The following is a 27,314-nucleotide window of genomic DNA, read 5'->3' on the forward strand; positions in this document are numbered from 1 at the left end:
CTTTCAAACTCCAATTCACAAAAATTCTGAGTGTTCTTCAGCCTGTAGCTCATCCATGTGACTACAACCTTGCCAATGCACATTGCTGCTAGTCCACAACTAATAGTCCCAGGGATTCTCTCATGCAGTGCCTGCCAACAATGGATGAAAACCCTTCAGCACTTACAAACTTCATTTACACTCACTGAGGGTTAAGCCAGGTCTTTGTAGATGAAGGCTATGCACAGGTTCACCACAATTACATTGAAGCTATACTGAAGCTAAGTTACTGTTCCATTGTTCACTACATCAGAGTAAGTAAACAAGATTTAAAATGCCAATGTGAGAATTGTTTAAACTTACCCTGAATTCAATGGTAATTTGAAAGGTCTGATAGGACTTTTTCAGTGGTTCAAAGGTGATATATGAGTAGCCAGAGAACTGAGGATACTGGATACTAATGTCTGAAAAGCAAAGAGGGAAGTGTGTCATTTTGCAGTTTTCTTCTGAATAAAAATTAATATACACACTTAGAACTAGATAACATCAGGTGGCAAAGAAAGGCAAAGTTCCTCCAGAGACAACCATTAGTCAGCAGCAGTCAACAATCAGTTAACCTATTGCCTTGTCCTCCCACCACTTTTTGCAGCTAATTCCTTTATTCCCAAGGACCTAGTGAACTTGGAAAGAAACAGGATACTGAGGGCCAAATAATGCTCAATAGTTTAATCAGAAGCTCAGAGGAAATTTCTCCAGGTTTTCCTTGTTGTAGAAGACAGATGGCATCAACTTTATATTTATCTTCTTTTAAAAATTCATTTAAGAAAGAGAGGACAAAGTAATTTTCTGTTCTGCAGGATTACAAAAACACAGGCAGGAGATATGGACAGACTCTAGGCAGCATTAGTCACTGCTGCTCTGTAGTTGCTGCATCCAGCATCTGGAGAATCACTGGATGTCTCATAACAGCCTAGCAGCTTCCAGAACTTCTCTCAAGTCAGCTCCAGGCTAAAAGGAGTGATGGGGAGAAGAGTCCCTGCAGGATCTTTCCATTCCTGACTGCAACAGTGGCTCTTTCTATTGCTCTTGTCAAATGGCATTTTCAACCCTCACCCTTTGCTGTTCTGTGTTAGACTCCAACCCTGAGAGAAAATGAAAATCAGAGGTGACTTACAGCTAGCTACTGTTAGATGTAAAATTACCTTTGCAGCTTATTTTCCTAAGAAGCACTGAGGACAGACAGTTTCAGGACTGAGTGTTTATATTTACAGTGGATTTAAGTATAATGAGGAAGGAAGGATGAGGACTCCTATTCCTCTTTGCTATTTAATTACTGAGTGTGCTTGTATCACTCAGTTTTTGAATCTGGGTAGAGTTCTCTCAGGGCTTCTGCTTGCAAGGCATACATTTTAGGCTGAGGTGAAGAGGACTTGTCTATAAACCTGAATGCAACCTCAGCAGTGAACAATTATCTCATGTCCTGATCACAAGCAGAACTGACTGGACCAGAGTGCCATGCAGCTGTTGAATGTGAAGAAAAGTCTGTTTCCATTCAGATTAATATATTATTTAACAATATTAGCTGCTGAAGACAAACCCAGTACAAAGTAGAATTGGCACACGATGCTTACTCTGGAATAACACACACTCCCCTGTGAAAAATAGAGGGTTTGGACTGATGTTAACAGACCACTTTACAAGTTGTATATGGCCTTGTCAGTTCAAATAAATCCTCAGCTCTTCATATTTGATCAAAGCCTAAAATCGTATTTGCAGCTGTTCCATGTCGCTGAGTCACAGCAGATTGTTTTCAGAAGGAGCTCTCTTTGTCCCAGCACTCCAGTTTGAAGAAGATAAAGCACCCTCAGTGTCTGTATCCCTGATGCATGACACTGTGCAGAATGAAGGTCTAACATGCTCCTATAGAAGAAACATGTTCTGCTGTGTGTCAGGGTCTTGGCAGGTCAGATCAGCTCTTTCTTAGCTTAGCACCACCACAACCAATGGGACATTCTCTTTTCATGAGCCCTGGCGTTCATCTGACCCCTTGGTCACCAAACCAGAAGAAAAATTACTTCAGGGGGAAAAAGTGACCTGCTTATGGCCTGGTGAGGAAGCTGGACTGGCTCACCAGGTGATTTGCTCAGTGTTAACCTTGCCAAAGGGTGAGTTTAGCTCTCTAGAGGGAAAGAACAGGAAGGCACCGAGGGAAGAAGGACAGCTTCCCTCAGCTCAACAAGTTCTTGCCATGGTCCAGTTGCCCTGAAAAGAGGCAATAGGACGGGTGGCAAGTCCTGACCGAGACAAACACACTTCCTCACATTGACTCATCCTTCAGGACATGCTTTTTGAACTACAGATGAGATTTTGTTCCTCCTGGTTTGCCTGACATGAGTGCTGCACTGCAGACTGCAGACCATGGCGAAAGCCTCCTCTGGAGGTATTTTTACAATGGGAGTTCTCCCACATTCCTGCTGTGGGACCAGCATCATCTGGACCACACAGAAAACAGGGGTGGTTCAGGGCTTCAGCTGCTGCAAAAAGGCAAGTGTCAAAGAGGGTTTGAATGTCTTCAGCTTCCAGCAGAGAGTGCCATGACTGGATCCTGCCACACCTGGGTGATTAACAACATACCTGACTCTTAGGTAGGGGAAGGAAGACTAACCTCCCCTGAGCATCTTTACGCAGGCTCTGCATTCAGCTTTATTAAGGAATTACTTTTTCCCACCCCACTGAGGAAAAGAAAGCAAAGGGGACGACGCCTGAGCTGCGATTTGCTGCTGTTAGGGATCCACAAAGCCCAGCTGTCTATTCCCAAAGTGTACACTGGTGGGCTCTTTGCAAAGCTGCTCCTTGACCCAGACAGAGAGCAGCCAGCAGCAGTGGGCACCCAGAGACCTACCCTCCTCACACATGTCCCCTCCTCTGCCCAGGTTGCAGTGGCAGCGCGAGCCGCCGCGGTCGTAGTCGTTGATGCAGAAGCTGTCAGCAGAGCACACGGCCTCGTCGCAGGACAGCTCCAGCAGCCGAGCAGCCGAGGACATGCTGCCCCTCCTCGCTGCCCACGTCCTCGCTGGGGCTGGGCCTGAGGTGGTAGGAGGGGAAGCAGTGGGTTCGGAGGTGGTTGTCAGCACCCGTGACAGCAGCCTGGAACTAGACCCTGGCGTGACCTTAGTTTCGACCAGAAACTTTCTGTTGCCTCCTTTAATAGCAGGAAGTGGTCTGAGCTGAAAGGAAGTAAAGAAACACCAATTCAGTAAAACTAAAATGCTATGGGGAAATGAAATTATTACCTTTCAAGACATAGATCTGAGGCAATGAGCTCGTTCTCAATGAAGAAAAAAAATTGACCACATCAGTATATTAAAGCACTTAATATCTGATATTAAACTTGCTGACAGGACTAGACACTTAAAAATATCCAGACTATAAAGAAAACAGAAGTGTCAAAGAGAAATCCTGATATTTACCTCTTCTATATAAATGTCGTAGTCTGAATCATCAATATCAAATCCATCACCATCCCCAGTCACTGTGTCTGTGATGTACCGATGCCCATAGCTTCCACTTCCTAACTCCTCAGAGCCTGAAAAGACATAACTGGCATATTCAGTTCATATAGCTTTTTCTCTTTGCACATAGCAATTCAGATCTTACCAACACGCCCCCTCAATTCACAACACTTAAATCTCAAGTGATGCTAATGTCCAACCTGTACAGACAATGCAAGTGTCAGTCTGGAGATGGCAGATGCTGCCCAAGGGATGTACACTTCACTTAAAACAAAGTGAAGACCTTCAATTAGACACCTACTAGGTGATTAAACAAATATAGCAGTCAAAGCTCAGTTCTCCTTCTGCAAACTGACTTGTATTCATCATTTTTTCCAGGACAAACGTTTCAGACTTTTTTGGTATGGACAACTTTAATGACTGAACTGTTTTTAAACCAAACTTTTTCCTTTTGGAATTACAGTCTTGTATCTGCCTTACTGGAACAGCAAAAGAGAGAAACAGGAACAGCAAAAGAGATGTGCAGAGGTAAGATACACTTTATTTAGGACTTTATCTACTGCCACTCACTCCAAAACTCCTGAAATTAGTGTCCTATGTGTATTCTTAGGCTATTTTTTAAAATATAATTCAGGACTTTGAAATAAAAAACATGCACAAACATCTTCACCCAGAGGTTTGCTGAGTACTGGAACAAGCTCCTCAGGGAAGGGGTCACAGCACAAGCCTGACAGAACTCAAGAAGCACTTGGACAATTCTCTCAGGCACCTGGTGGGATTATTGGGGTTGTCCTGTGCAGGGCCAGGAGCTGGACTCCTTGTTGGTCCCTTCCAACTCAGGATATTCTGTGACTCTATGACCATGTGATTTTCATGTACATAATCCACTTCTGCCACTTCCTGGAGTGCTGAACTGTGTTTTGGAGGACCCTGGGCTGGGAATGCACAGTTTAAACAGTTAGGAGATCCTCATTTCTATTCCACAGAAAATATCTACACTTTTCTTTGTTTTACAGAGCAAATTCTGCCTAAACAATGGTTTGTGCTTTTTAGCTATTAAAATTAACCAAGTCATGAAGAAATATAGTAAAAGCAGCCAAATCCTTACTTGTCATTTCAGTTACTTGTCATTTCAGCAAGGTGGAGAACAGATATCTTTAAACCATTAAAACAACGTATACCATATATCCATCTTTTCCATACAATATTTTGCCATTACTTAAAAACATCATAAGCAACCTTTGGTTTACAAAGTCTCTCTAATGAGCTGAGTGTACTTACCTAAATCTTTTTGTACTCTGTCCTTCATTGCTCTGATTGCAACCCAGAAGTCCTGGCAGGCAGTTATGAAATCTAATGTATGTGCACCAGAGCTGAATGTGTGCCCTAGCTGTCTGACTGGCCTCACTCCATATGCTTTGCAGGGGTTATTTATCAATGGGCTTTGCACATTACATCAGCATACAGAAAAATTAGAAGCAAATGAGTAGAGGAAATGAGGCACGCACAATCGCAACCAAGAAAGCAAACTGGACTGGGACAGAATAGTCTTTCCACTCTAACATGTATACCTAGTAATCTGTAAATAATACATTTTATCTGTACATTAAACTGAAGTATTCAGCACTGAGTTCTACCAGATGAGCTAAGCAGAGAGCTCTGATGAGAGATGAGGTAAACAGGATAAACTACATCCAGATAATTTCTGCTACTGACTGTGAATGCACAGCCAAAGAATTATTGTTAGAGAATCAGACTGCACATTTATGAACTGCTCCCAGTCCTTCAACTACTGGAATGGATTGCTGAAAACAACAGGTAAAGAAAACCTCTCACTCCTGGTATTCACTTTTATAGTCATTCAGGTTAATCACCATCTGGAATAATTTTACTCCAAGCTAGAGAGACTAAAGCAGAGTAGAGTAACATACAATACAATAGAGCAGAGCAGAGTAGAAGAGGATCCAGTTGGAAGGAACCTACAGTGATTTTCTAGTCAAGCTGCATCTTTTACCCATCACTGCAACAGAAATCCCTTCTTTGGTAGCAGTGATTCTGTAAGACATGCATTTCTAATAAACAGTTTCAGTGTGTAAAACCATGAATATATGCATTACAAATATGATTTGCAGATGGATTGGCTTTGCATGGCCTGCTTTTTTTAGTGGGGGTGGGGGCTACAGGGATGGTTCTTTGAGAAGCTGTCAGAAGCTTCTTCCATGTCCAGCAGAGCCACCCAAAGATGAAGGTGCTGCTGGCCAAGGCTGGGCCAAGGCTGGGCCAACTAGAGATGGTGGCAATGTCTCTGAGATAATGTATTTTAGAAAAAAGAACAAAAAAGTTATTGTTCAAATGTAAGAGAAGAATGGGGTGAGAACATGTGAGAGGAACAGTCCTGCAGACACCAAGGTCAGTGAAGGAGGAGGGGCAGGAGGAGCTCCAGGCACTGGAACTGAGATTCCCCTGCCCCTGGTGCAGCCCATGGTGAGGCAGCTGTGCCCCTGCAGCCCAGGGAGGTCCCAGGGATGCAGAGATCCACTGCAGCCCCTGGAGGAGCCACACCAGAGCAGGGGGTGCCTGAGGGGAGCCTGGGAGCCTGTGGGAGACCTGTGGGAAGAGGGCCCCGCTCCAGGAGAAGCAGCCTGTCCTTGAAGGATTGCACCCCATGGAATAATGACCCACTGCTGCTGCCCATGGATGGACTCATGGCAGCAGCTTGCAGGAGCTGCTGCCTGTGAGATGCACTCCTGCTGGAGAAGTTCATGGAGAGCTGTCTCCCATGGGAGGGACCCCAGGGTGCAGCAGGGCAATGACTCCTCTCCCCCAGCAGTGAGAGAAGCCCCGGGTGATGAACTGACCACAGCCCCCATTCCCTGTCTCCTTGCACTGCTGGGGTAGGAGTCGAGCTGGGGAGGAGGGAGGGGTGGGAAAGGTGTTTCTAAGGATTTATTTTACTTCTCATTATCCTGCTCTGATTTTGTTAGGATAAATTCAGTTCATATCTCCAAGCTGAGTCTATTTTGTCTACGATGATATGTGACAAGTGATCTCTACAGGTCCTTATCTCAAACCAGGAACCCTTCATTATATTTCCTCTCCTCTGTCCAGCTATGGAGAGGAGAGAGAGAGAGGCTTTGGTGGGGGCTTTGAGGCATCTGGCCCAGTCTTCTTACTGGAGAATGTGAGCAATCATGAAGATTTAGAAATAAGGATACTAACTGGGAGAAGTAACAGGCAAAATAAGTACTGAAAAGTGTTACGTGTTATAGAGTGGAATGATAGTGGGGAATTTTACTTGTAATTGTAGTGAAGGATCAAGAAGTGGATTTTGTGTAAATTGTTCATTTTTGTTCTGTGTTGTGATGATTTTATTTTAGTTTTAGTGTTGGGATGTTTTTTTTTTTAAATTCACCACAAAAGGGATTTACTGGTAATACCCTGTACACTTTTAGTGTCAAATCCAATGTCCTTACTTCTGCCTTGATTCAGACTTAGATGTAGAAGCTCTGGATGAAGAAAGCCAGCTCCTGTTCACAATCTACTCCTGGCATTTCTCATAGCTTCCTTCATTCTTTCAGCCAAGAGTTTTGTGTTCTGCTGCTTCCTCCTTGTTCTTTTGAGGGCACTGCTTCTTTAGAGCAATATGCCTGCACTTATGCTGCAGCACTCAAGGAATCCAAATTCCCTGGATCTTAGGAGTTTTGGTTCTGGGTTTCTTGCCCTCCTTGTTCAGAGGTTTCTCCACAACACTTTGGCAAATGTCATGCTTCTTAGGCTGAACAGCTTGCAGATTCTGCTGGTCGTTTTGGGACCAAGATGACAGGGCTGTGTCAGTCAGCTCTGAAATGCCCTTTTCACCCTTTTTCACTATGACAGAGTTCAGGACACCCAAGTTTGCATCAACAATGCACTTGCAAACAGATTTGCACTTTCTCTCTCCAGTTCCTCTGGGGTGACAGCAGAATGGCCCTTGCTGAGCAGAAGACAGACACACCAGTGAGGCAGGACATCTTGCTTCATGGAGAAGCTTTTGTCATTGTCACCACTGATGTGGACAACACATCCCTCCCACTCCTCACCAAGGCAATCAGCCAGGACCTATGTGGCCCTTCACTTCCCATAAAATGTTCTTAGCTTGCACCCATCATCCACTTCAATGAGCGTCTGGCAGCTGGTGGCTGGGAAAGAAATGTTCAGCTTCATTGTGCTCACACCTTGATGCTGCTGGCAAGAGCAGCACTAACTCAGCTCCCAGCATTCACAGCAATTTTATGCTCACTGAATCACAGCATCACTAGGTTTGGAAAAGACCTTTGAGATCATCAAGTCCAGCCTATGACCTAACACCACCTTATCAACTAAACCATGGCAGTGTGCCACTTCCAGTCTTTTTTTAAACATGTCCTGGGATGGTGACTCCACCACCTCCCTAGGCAGACCACTCCAGTGTCCAATCACTCTTTAAGTGAAAAATTTCTTCCTAATGTCTAGCCTAAACTTTCCCTGGTGCAGCTTAAACTGTGTCCTCTTGTTCTGCCAGTCGACTAGGAGAAGGGATACAAAACCTCTTCTCAGGTAGTTGTAGAGAGTAATAAGGTCTCCCCTGAGCCTCCTCTTTTTCCAGGCTAAAAAACTCCAGCTCACTTAGCCATTCTTCACAGGGTTTGTGTTCCAGGCCTTGTTCCCTCCTCTGGACACATCTGAGCATCTCAACATTCTTCTTAAACTGAGGGGACAGAACTGGACACAGCACTCAAGGTGCTCACCAGTGCTGATACAGGGGAAGAATGACCTCCCTGCTCCTGCTGGCCACACCACTCCTGATACAGGCCAGGGGTCATTGGCCTTCTTGGCCACCTGGGAACACTGAACACTGCTCACAAAATTTCGTCAAAAATACAGGGAAACTAAATTTCCTTCCACAAAAAGCAAAAAAACCCTGACTAAAGTTAGTTTCCAACACTACTACTTATTGTCTTTATATTATGTGTTTGAAAGTATTTCAGAGTAATGTTTGTTCTTTTAATGTATATAAAAGTGTAATTTGCATAAAAGCAGTGGAAGCCATAAAGATAATTTGGGAATAAAGAAAGAAAAACTCACAATGATGTGTCAGAGAAACAATCTCATCTGTACCCAAAAAAACTGTGATACACAAACTCCATTTTCTAACTTAGAAGTCATAAGATACAAAATAATTTATCTGCTAGGGTCAAAATATTATCATATTTTTTTTCTCTTTTCAATCAAACTTTCTATTGGCTTATTGGGATGTAAGTTTGATAAGGATGGCAGGAGTGAAGCAATGCAGAAAATGAAGTATCTGTATATTCATACATAGGAAAACGTTAGGTCTTGAATTCATACTCAGATAAACATGTTTGCATGTTTATCATCATGGATATGATTTTAATGCCATGCCAGTTCCACAGAAATGTAACTCTCCTGATTTGAATGGCTATCACTAAAATATATTAATAATCACCAGTATGCAATGAGATGTGGTAGCTTAGGAGAGACTGGCAGCTCCCCAAACAGCAGGTGTGCCTCTTTCATCCAGCAGATCAAAATGTGCCATGCTTTTCCAACAGAAGACCTCGGGAGACAAAATATACCCACTGCTTCAAACCAGACAATGGTTCCTTTCAGGTTATTGAACAACATGGTACAACATTTAGAGCCTGGAGAGAGCAAAGAAGGTATGGCTTATTGCCTCTGGGAGAAAGACTGCTTTGAGGCCCTTCTTCAAAGGCATTCACTATGTCAGTTTGGCATCACCAGAATAAGTGTGATGTCAGAAGGTGTCCTAATATCCACAGGTCTCCAACTCTCCAATTTTTCCCTTCCTGACTCTAGCTGTCTGCATTTCAGCCAGCACCTGCTGATCTGTGAGCAGGTTTGGTGACATGTCGTGCACTTGGGAGCAGTGCAGCTGCTGGATGCACTCACTCTTGCCATGTCTGAACTTACACAGGTGAGTGCACACAGGACTGATGAGGTATCAGACCACTGGCTTCTCAGCTGTCTTGCTCTTTCCTGCATTTGGCCTTTGCTCACCAAACATAACATGATAGTCACATGTGATGTGATGCCATAGAACTGCAAAACAGGATGCAAAGAAATTAACAAGACTTTTTGTAGATAAACCTCCACATCAGCCCATCTCTTAAGTGCACTGTGCTGCTTTCGTGGAGAGCTCATCTCGTAATGGGTGGTTAAATCAGGGACAATTAAGTAAAGTGGTACTTTGCAAATACCAAAACAATGACTGCAGAGATTATAAGCAGGCTATATTTAATTAAATCAGTGTCCCAGTGCACAAGGAGATGAAGTCTGATTAAGACCTTCTACCAGGTCTTATAATCCTGTTTTACAAATAATTGAAGAATTTGTGGGGGTCATGAACTTTAGACAGCCTCTTTCCAAATAATTAGGGATTAAGTTGTACTAAAGAAATCTTTCTCAAAACAAACATAAAGCCACAAAAACTTTTGTTTTGCTAATTAGGCTGCCACCATCATACTGATGAGGAGACTTGGGAGAGTGTAGGAGGTAGAACAGGGGGCACTGTAGCACAGGCAGATTGAATAGAAGTGCAAACAGACTGACTGGCTTCATCCAGAACCCCCCACAGGTCTTAATCCAAAATACATCAGGAGCATTTTAAAATGCGTTTTATGCTTTTCAATGACTTGCACTGCATGCTGCTTGGCCTGACTCTTGTTTTTTGTCACTGTCCCTACAACTACCAACACTGCTTTTTTAGAGTCTCTGGAGATGTGTGGGAAACAGTTCTGTGGAAAACCTTCTCCATTTACTATCTCCAGGACACATCACCACCATTTAAATCAATGTTTGGGCCCCAGAGACTGCCCTTTTTCTGTGCCTGAGCCTCAGCTGACACATCCAAGCTCCATGCAGAATGTACAAGCACCTGTGGAATGCCCTGCTCTGCGTGATCCTGGAAGTGACAGCCAGGACCAGAGGAAGGGATGTGCCCTGCTTAAGCAGTCACTTCTGTCATGTTTGCTGTGGAGACAAGCAGGAGGGTATTTTTAACAGAAGACACTTCCTCTGTTGGTCTGGCAAAGCCCAAGGCTGGTGACCTTGCAGGCACAGTGCAAAACCCATCTGTTTCCCGAGGAGAGGCAGGGTATTTAAGCAATGCAGGTGATGACATTTTTGTTTTGTTTTGCTTTGTTTTATTCTTTGGGACAGTTTATTTTATTGTTTCTAAACTGAGTATGTGCAATCTTTTATTTTCCACTGAATTGTCCATGACATTTTGAAAGATTTTATACAACAAAATTCCAACAACCATGTAGGTGAAATACCCACAATGTACAACTGTAATTAAGAAAGGCAACAAAAAATTGATTTATTGCATCATTTCCCTCTAGAAACAAATTAATGAAACCAAATCACAAATAAATTAGAACCCTTGGGGAAACTTGCCCTCTCCTTCCTCCCTGAAAATGGAGCAATTAACGAAGCATGCATTTTTTACTAGGTAAGGGGGCAACTGCTTGTAATCAAGGCCACATGTTCTATTTTCCAGGACCTTGGGAGGTCTGTCACATTAGGTGATACTGTCAGTAAAGGTGATCCCTTTAGTGGAGCAAACCAACACCATGTTTTCCTATGCTGACCTGAAATGATGCAGTCAAGAGTACTACAAATCCACCTCCATTTAAAAACAAAATGAGCAGATTACCTGTGAGAATGAGATAAACCACAACAGAAAACATCTCCAAGTAGTGTGGACTCATCTCTGCCTCAGCCTGCCTACAAGAGCTGCAAGAAAATCTGAGCAAGATATCATGGACCCTGACAGTGCTCTGCTTTTGGGGTGATGTTGGGAATTTGTTAATCAATTAAAACCAGCATCAGAAAAGCACTACTTTTGCCAAGTCATGCATAAAAAATCCAGCACATACAAATGTACAACTACTAATTTTTGAAATCGAAACATACTAAGGACCTTAGTGCTGACATCATATGAGCTAAATGTAATGCAAAGGAGTCAGACTTTGTGTGAACTTCTGCCAGCTTTCTAAGATATTTCAGGGATTTCTGAAGAATACATAGGCAGGCAGAAAATAGCATCAAAAATCTGGGGTGTGTAGCATGTTTCACTGCTTAGTGGGAGGAGGAACCACAGTCATAATGAAGGCAGTAATTGTTAAGATGTGCACTCTGAAGAATATGAACTGATGTGCTTCAGTTTCAGAGGTGCCAACTCTCTGACACCTTTTCAAAAACACGAGGTGACTAAGAGGTGTCTGCTGGCACTTTGAGACAGTCAAGCAACTGGTGCCACCACTGTACCTGGGACAGCCCCAGGGGACTATCAGGTGTCACATGCCTCCTGCAGTGACTGCTGAAAACCTCAAAACTGAGGATCTCAAATCTGCTGAACACTTACACCTGAGCAACTGAACTGAGTGATTAACTGGACCAAAAAAACTGTGCTTTCTGGCTGCTAGAAGCAGGAGGGTACCTTAAGATACATAAGGTGAATTAGGAGTGAGTTTTAATGGGATGGCCTTGAGCACAGTGTGTAGTCTGGGGTTTTCTTCTGTTTTCTGTTTTTTTCTGAAACTTGTCTGTAGTTTAAAACATTCTTCAGAAGTTTTTAATGATTTGGGGGAAAATAAACGTTCAGGCTATGCACAGCTTAAATGAAGAACAATTTTCTCCCAACAAAAGTTTAGTTTTTCTATTAAAGTGCACCCTACTTTGTGTGCCTGGTTAATATCAAGTCAGTCTCCTACACAGACATCACAAGTAAAGACACGTGAGAGCTGCTATCAGCTAGACTATCATCTCAGCTGCACTCCTCCCTTCAGAAAACCAAATAATTTATTTCTAAAGGCATGCATCTCTATGACACTTTTGAGCAGCACTCCTTTCTCTGCACAAATCTGGTTGTTGTGACAACAGGCAAGATAATGCAGGTTTTCATGCATAGTGGCTATTTGTAGTTTTTAAGCCTATTTTCAAACAGCACACTGGCAAAAGAACAACATTTGCATTTGCAAAGGGTCTGGAGTGCCAAAATAGCCCCAGTACCAGTGGCTGGAGCAGGGCTGGAGCACATCACAGACATGGCATGGCTCTGGCATGCAGGAGCTCTGCCTGGTCATGAAGGTCTCTGCCAAGCACTGCCAGACCCTTGGAGCAGGGAAACCAAACTCAGCCACTGCAGCACCTATGTGCCTACCCTGGGCTAGCACAGATCTTTTAAGCCCATTCAAAGAGCAGTGCAAAATGCATAATATACTGAATTTTCAGATCTGATCTAGGCATAGAGAACAAAGCTCATGTCCCTTATGAACTTCTCCAAAAATCAGTGCTTATACACACCAGATGTGAATTTGATTCCAAGTTCTAATGACAGAAACCCATGGTTTAGAGACATCTTGGCAGGCCTTTGTGGAACAAGCAGTTTCCAAGGCAAAGTGCCTTCCCTGGAGTACTGCAGCAATAAGCACAGCATGAAGATGATTCCACCCTTATTAATAGAGCTAAACACTTTATCTTGTCTGACCAAAGGATGCAGCTGCTAACATCCAAAGATAAACAAGACACCAAGGAGCACACGTGTGCCTGAGGCAGCAGGAGCTGACCCTGGAGGATCCATGAGCCAAGGAACTCCAGAGGACACTGCACGAGGTTTTCACAAACATTTACTTCAGAAGTCAAACTTATGAGCTCAGGAGCCACAGCAAACTACATGCAAACTGTTCAAGCGACTGAATTTTCAACAGCAGGACAAAAAGAATGGAAACTGCCATACAAGAGTCAATGAAAAAGGGATTCTACAACAGAGAGGCAGTTTAGAAATAAATCTTTATCACGTTAAGTTGGTGGATCACTAAGGATGTTGTTTATGTTTTTGCAGCATGCAAAACCTTGCAGAGCTCACAGTCCTACCTGAATATTTGCTGCTCATTTTCACTAGTTAATTAGAGATGGCTTGCGATTGAGACAGTGAGAAAAGGAAAAAAAAAAAAATAAAAAGGCACTTAAACTTAAAAGTGCTGATATATGTTTTTATAGAAAAGGTTTGGAATATTAATGATATAGCTCAGTTAGTCCTTATACCTTGCTGGCTTCGGCTCTGTTTCCTCCACTATTTCTCTTTGTGACATTGGTTTTTTTGCTGTTAGAAGTTGTGATTTCTGCAATTCCCAATATGCTCTGTGTTGGCTTGGTTGGGATTCTCACATACACGCTATGAATTTGGGTGTGATGAGGAACAGCAGCCTCTTAAAGTCAGCCCACAGGGACCCCAGTACTGGCAGAGGATTGCATCCTGAGGAAACTCAGCAACAACTGGACCAACACTCACAGCAGTGTGCATGGTCTATATTATTACATAAATGTAAATATAACAGTTAACAAGCTGGTATGTCAGCATGTTCACCTAATATTTTTGCTTTGCAGCTTCTGATCAAAAATGGGTGCTTACTTCTCTATATCATTATTTTCAGGACTGTGGTTAATAGTTAAGAGTCTTACTCCCCAGAAAAATGTACAAGTTTGATTTGGTCTTTCTGAGTTGCTGAAATTATAAATGTAATATATAAGGTTCAGCTTCAAAGAACAGAAAAAAGAACAATAGACTCATCTCTCTCATTTTTCCCCATGATATCCACTTATCAGTTCTGCATGAAGCCAGCACAAAATTCAGGAAGTAGCGATCCAAAATTACCTGTCAATGACCTCCAGAGCAAAGCAATGGTATGAGAATGATGCTGCCTGGGTTTTTTCAAATCTCTTCTTGTGGCTTGACTTTCACAGGGTGCTTGCTGCAAGCTCCTCAGACAGGACTGAGAGGTGTCAGAATGGGGTGACTGTGCCAGGAGAGCAGCTCTTTCCACCAGCAAGCCTCCACAGCTACGCCAGGTGCACTTTATTTACTTCCTTTTTGTTCAGGCTCATTAAGAGAAAGGTGTTGGTACTCACTGAAAGTGCGGATGACATCGCTCGGGGCGCTGGCAGGGCTGGACCCAAAGGAATTCGCTGCTCGCACGGCAAACTGATACTTCGTGTTGGGCAGAAGTCCTTTGAGAACCATGGACTCCATCTGGATCTGCTCTCTAATTCCTGTCCAGTTGCTGTCAAGGTCTGGCCTTGAGGATCAAACAAAGACCAGATCTTAAATAATTAAAGCTGCCTGTATAAATTGGCTGCATTCATACTTTTCTAGGGAATACACTAATAAATGAGACAGAAGTCTACTAAATCATCACTGAAACCCTTCACTCTTAAAGGATCAGACTGTGCAACCCATCATTACCAAGCTGTGAAGCCTGTGAAGTCAAAACTGTACAATCATACAAACCAAATTACTCAGATTTTGCTTATAAAGCCAAGGAGGTTACTTAGAAGACCCACTGACAAATCCAGTTAAATTTATCTGTTTTGTGGATTTTGGATTCATAGTTTTCAAGTGGGGGGTCTATTACCCACGGTTCACAACTCCCTATGTGGCTGTATAAAGCAATAGTTTGCAATGGAGGGAAAGATCTTGATTTATTTCTAAGAGTTTTTGTTCTAGTGCCAGCAAGTCCCTTCAAACATATACAAGCATTAGCAAGATGAGAATCCAACATCTGATCTCCTAGGTAATTAGGTTAATCCACTCACACAGGATCATACGGATCCAAAGCCTTCAAAGAGACAAAAAAACCAACCCAAACCAAAAACCATACACAGACAACCCACAAAACCCACAGAACAATAATGCAGAGAACATGGCCCATGTACTTGGATTTTGTAACAACATTCCTAGAGCTGCCTTTGCACAAGGCCTGGTTAACTCCTGATTCATGCTGGAAGCCAACTGCCAATAAGTGTTTCTCTAAGTGCCATTATATTTCAAGTGAAATCAGTATAACCATTCACATGGCAGTTTGTTATCAAGTGTTTTAAGTTCATCCATACAGGCACATTGTAAAGGGAGAGGCAACTTCGAGTACTCTGAGAGAGTATTCTGATACTTTCACACCATTTCCACTCTCTTTAAAAGTGGCCTCTTCTTATCAAAGGGAGAACAAAATAAGAAGCTAAAAAAATACAAACAACACAATAATGTAAACATTCACTCTAGGTCACCCAAAATATTAAAATTAAAGTTTATGAAAGTAAAATAAGGACAGAAATGGCTTTCAGAGAAAATTATTCCAGTGTTCTTGCAATATTTATTACAGGAAATAACCTCCAAGTGCACCCTGAATCTACCAGTGTTTACATAGGACTAGCTGCAAATGTCTCCAACAGTCTTCAAATTAAAAATTATAGCACAAGGCAGGCATTTTGTATTTGTTTATTTTCAGCTGGAAGGAAGTGCCAAAGTTAATGTATGTTTTCTTTTAGAGGTCAATACAAGATTTATTGATCACTGAGTTTCCATTGCTTTGTGCCAGAATGGCAAATGCAGTGGCACAGTGGAAGTTCCCAGCTGCCTGTCTCAAGTGCACAGTGGCACACAGGACATGAGTGTTTCATTGTCTTGCTAAAAATAAAAACAAAATCAGGCAAACACACAAGATGTAATGATAGCTAAACAGACCATCTTAAGTTACCCTTCACCACCATTTCCTTGTAGACAGGAGAGCATTTATTTTGGCTACTCTTCCATTGTTTCCCTCCTCTGAGCTTTTGATGCCTGGGCCAAAATGAAAATATATAGTGTTTTCCAAATGAAAGCTGTTAACATTGCTTCCTTCCAAAGCAGTGTTTTCAGTTTTCCTGTACACATCCTTTTTTGGTTCGAATTCCCATCCAAGGAATTCCTGCTAGCTCAAGAGCTGCCTCTTTGCAGCAGACCTTGCCCACGTGTCCACCCAAGTGGAAACAACACGCCTTTGATGAAGGGACCCAAAGGAGGCATTGCACCCCAAAAAGATTTAGGAGATAATACAAACAGCAGGCTAGGCTTCAAATATACTGACTGTCTCTCCCAACATTTCCTTCTGCAGAAGTTCAAAATAAAGGAAATGCCTGCAAACATGTAAGGATCTGCAGCTGAAGAAGAGGGAAAAAGGGAGATTTATCACTTGACCTTTGCTGCTTCTCCAGAATGCTCCCTGTGTGAACAAAACAGTATGAGATGAAAACATGGCAAACAGATGGGGAAAGGAACACAAATTCAGCTGGTGAGTGCATCCAGGGCAAGCCAGCTCCCATGTTCCCTGAGATGAGAACATTTTGTTGGAAACTGTCTCCATGGTCCTTTTTTAATGGCATATTTCAGTGTGTTGTCAACTTTTACACTGGAAGGGCTCATTTGATACTACTTATCCCATTTTTCTGCAGCACTACACTCCCCAACACAGGTGTCTGTCTCTGGCCACCACCTTGCAGGACAGCTCCAAACATTCTGTCTGTGAGTGGGGAAGTCAGACAACTTCCATGGGCATTGCCTGCTCTTGATGCAGCTGTGCATCTCCAACACATAAATGCTGTGAATCTAACAGAAAGTCATAGTGGTTTTAAGATAATAAATACATGCCTAAAGCCAATAGGACTAGATGGGTATGAACCAAGGGCAGAATTACATGCCAAACATACCCAAAAAAGTTTGGATTATTGCTTTATGTTATAACCTGGGAACTGATTCAATTCAAGAAGGGAATTCTTTCTGATGCAGAGAACAGCAATTTTATAGTCACTTGAACTTCCTTTTAAGATCACCTGGAAATTATTTAAGGGTGAGGCACCCTCTAGCAATCCAATTTTTCTAAGGTTCTGATTGTTCTGTGCCGTATTTGTACTCATCTCCAGGGAAAATTCATCTTATAATGGTTTTTAAAAAATATTCCAGCAAATAATAAATATGATAAGAAGTACAATACATCATCATTTGCTGTGGAAAAATCTCTTGTAGAATATACTGCACTACAACATATTCTTTTTAGCAACTATTATTATTTCACATTATTGTGACACTTTCTACAAACTAGATCAACCAATATGCCAAGTAAATTGTGAGGAAACAAAAAAGTGGACAATTATGGAAACTTATTTTCTTGTTAGATATTCTTCTGATGCTATCTAATGTTGTTAAGCACTTCTTCTCTTTCACTCCTCCTTCTTCATCAGTTACCTTTCCATGGAGTTAATCTCATAAGCAGTGAGGTGAATACTGAGTCAGATATGCCTGCTTCATGCAGTGATCAGAGAAACAGTATTAAAAGTATTTCTCCTAGACATTGGGAGGTGTCCCCTTGGCCAGATCTGTTGTTTCAGGTTCTTTGCAAACAAAAGCAAACAATGACTGTCTGGCTGACTGAAGTGCCAGAGACAGACAGAATTCAGCTGGGAATGGATTCAGGGATAGATTTTTCTGGGAGGGAGAGGGAAGGCTTCAAACTAATCAAGAAATCTGTGCACAACACTATGCTGAATCTGCAGCACCTTAACATCTGAATACTAATAAATCTCCCAGTTTTATCAGCAGAACCTGCCTAGTTCATTACAGCATAAGTTTCTTGTCACTATCAAGATACTGAAGAATTTCCTTTGCATGCCAAGATTAATATTAAAAGCTTTTGATTTCATCTACATACCAATGAGATGAAAAGACAGTGACCTGATTGTTTTAGGGCATGTGCTGCTGAAACACTTGTGGTTCTGTAGCTACTATGTGGCTATAAAAATTTGGATAAGTTAATCACCAAGTTTAAAATATCATGTAGGTATTCAACAGACTAAAAATTTGAGTATTTGGAGTATTTGAGTGAAAATAAGTCTGGAATATCGCTTTAGAAACTTTCATAAAAATGTGATTTTTCCTTATATACTTCTCATCATTAACCATATGAATATTTACACTGAGCCTACAAAGATGCACAGACACCACATATTTTGGTTTTAACACATTCTCTGTGAACTATCTAGTGAAGAGTGAGTCCTACAGTCTCCCTCCTAATTCTCAGCATTTAGACAAGTGGGATTGTGGTCTCCTTAGCATCCTCTTTTAGTCAGCAGCACAGTAGAGCCTGAATTAGCTCAGCTCATCTTATATCTGAAGCCACCTGCAGCCCTCCATTGCCTGTAGTGAACCAACAAGTCCCAAGGGAAACCCAAGTGCTTAAATAAAGCACCAAATTTAGACCCTGAGTAGAGACAGGCTGCAGGCTAGCTCTGGTTCTGATTCTGGTATTGCAAAACAATTAATGTACTGAATTTTCATGAATGTACTGAATTTCCCCAGTATCACGGCTGAGCAACTGAGAGGAGTGTTTTGTCCCAACACTTTTTTCCTATGGTTAAGGTCATAAAGTTAATTCTAAGGAGAGGGAAATTACTTAAACAATGTCACAGCTTTTAGGCATTTGTGCTATACCCAAGCAAAATTACAGATTCAAATTGGAAAGTTATTAATTTTGCAAAATCACAGGATAATGGTGTATTTCTTTGACATAAGAGGACCCAATTCTAATTTACTTGAACTGATTTGTTTTAGTTTTACTTTGGCTTGATTTACTAGCTTAAACTCATGATAATACATTTATAGTAATTAAAACTATATGCAGCAAAATACAACGAAGCTTAAAGTTAAATGTTTACCTCTAACTGCCATTAAGGCTTATGGCTCATTGAACTTACTCCAAATATACAACGAAGCTTCCAAGTCTTAGAGAGCATAATCCCAAAATTAACAAAGGCACTTTCTACTTAGCTTCAAACCTCAAACTAAACAGTGTAATCAAAACATTTTGCTGTTAGCAAATTCTTTCCCAAAGTCTAAAGCCAATGAAACACTGAAATTTCAATCACTGGCATCTTTTGACCTAAACAGCAGCTTTCCACTCCCTGGCTGAACAAAAACATTCAAGGGTGTTCTTTTGGTGTGTCAGACGGAGATGATGCCCACTTCTTCCATTAGCAGGCTCCTGGTGCTATGAAGAAGTGTACATAAGCCTCCAGGTTCCACTTTCCAGTAAAAGCACAGAGGTGATAGAAGTGCAGTCAATCAGAACTCAACAAAATCCCTTCACCATCAACTGAGAGCAAATGAGAGAGAGGAGATGGAGAGAGAGCAAAAAAGCTCAGATAAAAATTGTGTTCAAAAAGTAGATATTGAAGAAATTTCATTGTAGGTCTACAGCAGATATGACACGAAGGAGATAAATATCTTCAGCCCTAATGCCCTGCCTGCAGTGCACTGAACATTGGATGGCCTCCAACTAAAAATGAGGAATATCAGCCCAAACACAAAGTGCATCAGTTAACAAGTAGGTTTTCAGTCTGGGTATTCTTTTTGCTATATCAATATCATTTTGCTCTATCAATATCTCCTAGATTGTACCCCTACTTTGAAAATCAAGTTCTTCCTGTCTATTCTAACACCAGCTCTTTTTTAAAAAAGACTATGTTTTCCTGAAGAATTTTTTTTGACCTTTTACAGATCAGAGTAGTTAAAGAATCAATTCTTTCTTCTTTTCCAGGAACCTCAACTAAAACCTGTTATCAAGTATTCACTCAAAGGATTAAAAGGGTGAATTTTACATTCACTGTAAGGGCAAACACTGAGGCAAATAAAAATAAATAGATTTGAATGCTGATATTAGGTCACAGAAGCATATGAACAGTCAAGTACAAATACTTGTTTATGTTTGCAGATACAATCACCTCCTCCTGACCCTTTTTATGGAGCTTATAAAAGCAATTTGATGGGCAACTTCTGACAGTTCAGTTCTACTGCTGCGAATTTTGAGAGTTCAACATAGAGGATCCAAAAATGTACCCCACCAACTCCTCACTTTCCCCCCCAAATCTAAACAGAGAGATCAACATTTAATGTAAACTTGATTAGCATTAGCATAACAAAGGAAGTCTAAATGCTTCAAGCCCAAACGACTTTGTTCAAGTGCTGCTGGGTCTGGCACTGGGTGATGTGATTTAGTGGTTTAGGGGCTACAGTGGTAGCGCTGGGCTGGTGACTGGACTGGATGATCTTGAAAGTCTCTTCCAGTATTGATGTTTCTATGATTCTGTAACTTTTGTCAGGTAAAACTGTCCAATATACTGAATTTTCAGTCCTGGGATTATTTTCTATAGCAGCCCTGGGAAGCCACTCTGCCAAACACTCTTTTCTCAGCATGGTTTGACAGCATTTGATGGCAGGAGAAACTTAAAACTTCATTTACCGAGGCCTCTACTAAAGGGAACAGACCAAATCAGACTTTATTTTTCTTCCATCAGAAAGTACAATTTATTTGTGATTTTATAACAAATTGGATCCTTTCTGGTTTTGTCGTTAAATTTCCATGGTAATTCAACACACACTGAGAGGAAAACTAAGCATACAATACACAGTAGTAAATAAACCATATCTATATGCAGTTGAATAGTGCAGTTTAGGTTAAAAAAACCCCCAAACACTATAGTGCACAAACACTGAAATTCAGACCCCACTAGCAAACTTGCCTGATAAACTCCACCGTGTAGTACTGGACGGGAGAACTTCCTTCGCTCACTCCAGGCTTCCAGGACAACGCAACTTCTGAATCAGAAACCACCACGATCTGGGGCTGATAGGGGGGCGCAGGAGGCATGCACTTATCTAAGAAGAAGTGCAATGGAATAGCATTAGAGAAGCAGCTGGGTTGCTACACACAATAGCCCAGCACCCCACAGATTTAGGATTCAAACTTGTATGCTTCTCCCCCGACCCTACTGCCCCTCTAAAACCCTTCATTTGTGGAGAAGTACCAGTGGAACACTGTGATACTGCACATGACAGAGGCTGGGTGGGTGCTGGAGGCATCTGGCCTGCCAGGCAGGGTTACCTTGGGATAAAGTTGTCACCTCCCTGGGCATGCTGGGCCGCCCCTTCCCTGCCCAGCCGTACGCTCCGACGCTAACGCGGTGCCGAGTGCCCGGCTTCAGGTCGCCAATAACCACGTCCTGCCGAGGCAAGAGCAGACAAGCACGTTGTGGCAGCAGCTCTGTGAGCTGGGGGTGGTGCTGTGAGCTGGGGCTCACGGATCTTACACGGTGTTTCCCTGTACTCTCCTAGGAAGATTATCCCCAGCCCAGTACAGCTCAGAGACAACAAACACAAATAGAATCATGTTTCCTCTCAAGCTGCAGCTTTGTCCCAGGGGAATCCACAGGGCTGACCTGGACCCATTTCTCAGCATAACTCATAAGGCTGCAGATCATTTGCATTTGATATCCAGTTCTTTCACTGGTGAAGTCAAAGTCACATACTATTCCCTCCCTTGAGCCAACTGCCAGGATTTGGTATCAGTCTGGTGTGTTTTCCCCTTTTTTTTTTTCTTCTTGTTTGTTTTTATTTCTCTTTTAAATTCAGAGGCCATAAAACCTCCTGAGAGTGAAGCAATTTGATGCAGTGTGAACTGATGATCCTTAATTTCTCACAGAGCAGAGCCCTATCCCATCATCTCTCACAATTTTATGAGCTCAGCTAACAGCCTTGACCTGAAGCGAGCATTTCCCTTATTTGTCCTTCTGCCATAAACACAGAAAGATTAACCCACAGACAACTACTGTAAAGGAGGCAATGCTCAGCTCCATGTGAAGAGCTTGGGCTGATGAATGCTCTTCAGAGAAGCCTGTTCAAATCTCCCAGAAAATAGAAAACATCACCAAAACATTACATTTCATCACTGGCTTCTTGACACAGCATGGATCAGCCTCAGACATTTAGATCTGATCTTCAATGGAGAATGTGTATATGTGTAAATAAACTGAGTATTCTTTACCTGCAGCCTACCTGGAATGTCTGATTTATTAATTTTGACAGCATATACAAGGAAACAGAAATATCAGATTCTATACCACAGACTGTTCTGGTGTGAAAAATAACCACTTACAAAAAAACCTGTTTTACAGCTATTATTCTTCTGATTTTCAGTCTCTGATATTAAACACATTAGTCACAGTGCATTTGAAAATGCACAGACTTCAAATCTTCACTTCCAGTTGCATTAAAATAGTAAACAATCCCAAAGTTTTATTAACTGCTAAATTTCCTTTTGATGGTCTTTTGTAAAAAACACTTCCTCTCTACTCTTTGGGGAACTTAGATTATTCCTACAACATTATTCAGCAACACCCTGCCATCTATCATTTCTCTGGACATGGTTTTGGAGCTCCAACACTGATTTCCTATTAATATGGACCATCTGACCACTATCTTGTTTTTCCATTGTTCACCCTGGATCTACTCAAATAATCTGTACAAGTCTGAGATGAATCTGAGACTATAACAATCCTGGAACAGTAACTGTTCAGAGAGAGGCAGCAAGAACACTCACTCTGAAAGATCAGTCTGGGTCTTTCAGTCTCATAGCTGAAGGGACTTTTACAATGTGATCTGAGAAAACAATTGCTGAAAACCCTGTACCTCCTTCTGGTGACAGAACTGATGCCCCTGCTCCTTCCTTTCTATCCCCCATGCCATACATATGGTCTGTCTGCCCTTGAACTATGTGCATTTTTTCCAGCCAGTATTCCTCTTTATTACACTCACGCTTATGAGGAAAAATCCTACATTATCTGTCTTCTATTTTCACACTATTCAGGAACTTGGCCCTTGGGGAGAGTTGGATATTTATGTATGTGCCTCATATTATCACCTCCAGACTCAGTCTACTGTAAACTAAACAGAGTTTACTATCTCATTGAGTGCCTGGCCAATCAAGATAAAAGTCCTAATATCTACTAAAGTATTCAACAAGTTCAACATGTGTGCCCTGAAAACCTCAGCAAGGAGCACTGACTCATGCCTTGCACACCTGGCTACCTGCCTCCTCCTGGCAGTGCCCTCTTCATGAACACAGCCCTGGAACACACAGGGGGTATCTCTGAAACCAAAATCTAATCTTCAAGGATCAGGACATCAGTGAATAAGCACAAATTCAGGACACCATCATGCTACCCTGACCTGTGGCAATGTCAGGGAACACCTACCTCACACCAGGAACACTTTCAAATCAGATCCTGGAATAGAAACACATTTCCTTGTGCCCCACTGTCTTGGAAGTACATATTTCATTTCTTTTTTTGCTTGTATTTAGAAGACAGGTCTTATACCTAAGTTCTATCCCTCTCAGAAGAGACAGAGTGGCCTCACAGATAATAAATTTAGGTATTATGTGGAAGAGTTATCCCCATCATTTTTGTAGTCCCCTCTCCACTCAGATTAGCTCTATATTTTGAAGTCTGATTCCCAAAATCAACACTCTGATAATGCTTCAATAGTCACCAACTTCACTTTCTTATCTTGCATAACTCTTTTGCTAAAATCCTGAAAAATGACATTTGGTATTCTCATTACAATCTCACATTGCTGAGTGGGGTGAGGCAATGTGATGCCTTTTTCTGTGGCAGGGGAGCCAATTTCACTTAAATTATCCCATATATCCCTCCCTGCCCTGCCACACAGCTTGCTTTCCCTACAAATGTGTTGAAACTGTGAGGCTCAGTAAGATGCCTCACAGAAACCAGGATTACAAATTGTTTTCCAGAAGAATGTCTGTTTTCTGTTTTGTTTTAATCCAAAAAAACATCAGACCCTGGATCACAGCACAGCTGCAGGAACTGGGCTGGTTTTAATGACACTCACTCCCTTGACGACAATTCCTTCCCTGAACTACTGGTCTCAGCTGGTCACTCCCCATTTTGTACTGGTATATTTAGTGATTTGACAGGGAGCAGTGTGGCTCTCCAGGGCTCTGCACCCAACCTAAGACCTCCCACCTTTAAAGCCTACTAATTTTTATTTTTTTTTCTTGGTTTTTTAACTATGTGTTCAGGAGTTCCTGAATATTAATGCCCAGTTAGAGCAACCACCTACTAAATGGTACTGCATCTACACTTCTCCTGGCTGCTGTCACTTATGCATCCTCTCCTTTATGATGATATAACACACAATAATACATTATTCACTTTGCTGACACACAGACACATGAACAGAATGCATGCACAGAAACAGGCACTGCAAATCAGCTCTTGCTACAGCAGTCCCACGTGGCCCAGAGAAGCCTCCAAGAAAGCAGCAGGGTCATACCCAGCACCAGGAGAGGAGGCTTAGTGATGGAAACATTAACAGACTTAACCACAAAACTATTGCAGATTTCTGTTGAGTTTGGTATGAACACAACAGAAAGCATTTCATCGAGAACACCACTTCCTGGAGGATTACTGACAGCTGGGAGCTGATTAATCCCAGCCACTCATACTTCTCCACAAGTACCCCTCAGAAGTGTTATTTTTATCAAGCAGAAAAAAAGTGCCCAGCATGGAAGTGCTCAACTCTGAAATGCCAGAATCCAGACTCAGCTCAGCTAGGATTGAACCAGATAGTCCTGGTTCAAGTGCATCCTGAGGACTCATGCTCCTGTAGCCCAACCAAACCTCCCTTATGTCAGACCACAAAAGCTCTCTGAGCCCACCAACTGTGTAAGATTCCTCTATTCCAAAAATAGATCTCAGAAAACAGAAGTTTTCAAGAAGCTGTTGATGCTAGGGACTTCAGTTAAACACTGAAATTCTGTCGTTCTATCCAAACCCGAGCACCTCTTTTTGCTTCCTGCAATAAACCCAACCTGTTTACTGTTCACAGGAAGCAGACTGGACTGAGTGCAGGACTGGAAATAATCAATCTGATTAATCCACCAGCTGCAAAGCCATTAAGGGTTGGTATTTCTTTCAAACTTGTTTTATACTAGTAGCTGGTCTCCCACTCCTTCCTCCTGGCGTTGCAAGGCTGGTCCCTTCCTGTGCTCCTCCTCCTGCTTGGCTCTCTCTGGACTGGCTCAGGCCTTTCCCTCTTCATCTCCTCTCCAGCTGCAGACTGTGTTCTTCCCTTTTATTGTCTCTCTGACTACTTGACTGTCCCCATCATCTCTAAATCCTCACTGCCTGGATATATCTCATTTCTTACACAAATTTACTCCATCAAAAGAAGGCATCTGACAAGAACTACCTCTTATGACTGAGAAAAAGGTTTATGCATTGCTAAAAAGTGAGCTACTTTGCCTACATGTGTCCATCTTGTCCACCTGTAGATTTTGAGCCTTTTGAATCTACTGTCTGTCTGTCTGGTTACATTTTGACCACAAAAGATTATGTGTAAGTGCTACACAGAAACAAATTTGAGATCAACATTTTTGTGTGAGTCAGTGGAGAAACAAAGTCAAAAATATTCGATTTTTTTTTTTTTTTAAACACATCTGTGACCAAGTTTCATGTGAAGCAATACTTACAAAAATTGCTTGCCCTTCAGGTTGACCCTGGGAAAAAGCAAATAGGACTTGTTAAGAACTAACATAATAAAAAGCAATGGCAAAAACATATAAATAATGGGTCAGGGAATTAAAACAAGACCAGTGCTGCAGTATATAGCAATTTGTGTGGCTGTTAATCATCTGCATGAGTATTGGGATACAGACTCTCCTCTCCCAGTGATTATGAAGTACTGCTGTTAGGACTAAGATTTTAAAAAAACACCAAACCAAAACAAAACAGTGCTATTTGATGTTTCTTGGCACTACTAGCAAGAAGAGTTTTTAAGAAATAAAGAAAGGTGAGAGAGGAATACAGAGATAAAGATAAGAAGGGAGAAAATAATGCATGAAAAAAGAAACTATATTTCATCACAGCAATATTGTTTCATTCACTGTGATCCCATAATCCTGCAGAAGTCAGAACTGACAACCAGAGTGATGGAAACCTGCAGGGAAATCTAAGCATCCTCCTCACTCACATTTCTAGTGAGGAAGAAGGGCAGGAAAAAAGAAGAAGGAAAGAGAAGGGACAGATAAAAAAAAAAAAAGGAAACCCTGAAGCAAGAATGCAAAGGAGATACAAAGGAAAAGAAAAAAACCATAAGTTTAAAAAATATGGAGAGAAATGAGAAAAAGTAGTCCTTTACAGAAAAAAATAAACACCAGTAGTTGGGGGAAATCTTCTAGAATATGAACCTGCCGAACTGCAACTAAAGCATGTTCCAGGAGGCCACAGAAGCAAAAACACTCTGTGTGTAAACTCACACAGCTGTGCCAGACCCTGCAACACACACTGTGATAGTGCAGCTCTCTCTAACTGCATGGACTCATGCAATTCCACCCCTTCCATGCATGAAAATGCATTTAAGATTAAAAGTTCTATTTTAGTAGATGTCAAAGGTCAGTACTAGGAAGCTGAGAGCAAGTCCCAATAGTCTTACATGCTAAAATGGTCAGACAAGAAGGAGAAAAAGTGCATCACACAAACACAAAAAAAACCTGATTTCGTTTTGCTCAATACCCAGAGCAGATTTGGGGCTTGGATCCTCACGTATTTTATGAAACTACAACAAGGAGACAGGTACAAGTTTCCACTTGCATGATCTGCTCCAGTGCTCTGATTGTTGATGAAAAGAAATACTCACCATACTAATCATATCCAAACTCAGGGGAACATCATGTGAGAGCTGTTTAACTGCTTTGTCACCTTCAACTTCTGAGTAAAAGACCTTGGGAAGAAGATATAGTCAAGCCAGTTAAAGCAATAACTCAGTGTTTCAGAATAACTTAAGAATGAGGGCATCATCTCATACTGAGGACAGAATTTGAGCCCATGATACCATACCTTTTCAAATGCAGGAAAAGCCAAAGTCCTTTAATATTCCTTGCATTTTTGCTAGAAGCTGTCAGTGTGACCAAAGGACACCACCACACAGTGTATACACTTGCCCAATGTGAAACACAGTTGTAGTGTTTGTAGCAGAGGCCTGAGCTGACAATTTCAATTGTGCATAATTTGTCTGCGGTTAACATGGACAGTGCTGTGGGA

General features: G+C 41.8%; 1 protein-coding gene and 1 pseudogene across 2 annotated transcripts in view; both read right to left on the bottom strand.

The window, feature by feature from the left end:
• EGFLAM (EGF like, fibronectin type III and laminin G domains) overlaps positions 1–27,314 on the bottom strand; it is a 68,124-nt gene that overhangs the window by 27,205 nt on the left and 13,605 nt on the right. For both annotated transcript variants that reach the window (XM_056514281.1, XM_056514280.1), the window contains exons 3-10: positions 26,911–26,994; positions 25,745–25,771; positions 21,299–21,416; positions 20,937–21,072; positions 14,463–14,629; positions 3,450–3,565; positions 2,882–3,206; positions 343–443 (exon numbers count right to left, since the gene is read on the bottom strand). In XM_056514281.1, the coding sequence (XP_056370256.1) occupies positions 343–443; positions 2,882–3,206; positions 3,450–3,565; positions 14,463–14,629; positions 20,937–21,072; positions 21,299–21,416; positions 25,745–25,771; positions 26,911–26,994 (1,074 nt within the window). The remainder of the gene's footprint in view (positions 1–342; positions 444–2,881; positions 3,207–3,449; positions 3,566–14,462; positions 14,630–20,936; positions 21,073–21,298; positions 21,417–25,744; positions 25,772–26,910; positions 26,995–27,314) is intronic.
• LOC130265295 (40S ribosomal protein S6-like) lies at positions 6,961–7,694 on the bottom strand (annotated as a pseudogene).

Source organism: Oenanthe melanoleuca, chromosome Z, assembly GCF_029582105.1.
Source record: "Oenanthe melanoleuca isolate GR-GAL-2019-014 chromosome Z, OMel1.0, whole genome shotgun sequence".
NCBI classification, from domain to species: domain Eukaryota; kingdom Metazoa; phylum Chordata; class Aves; order Passeriformes; family Muscicapidae; genus Oenanthe; species Oenanthe melanoleuca.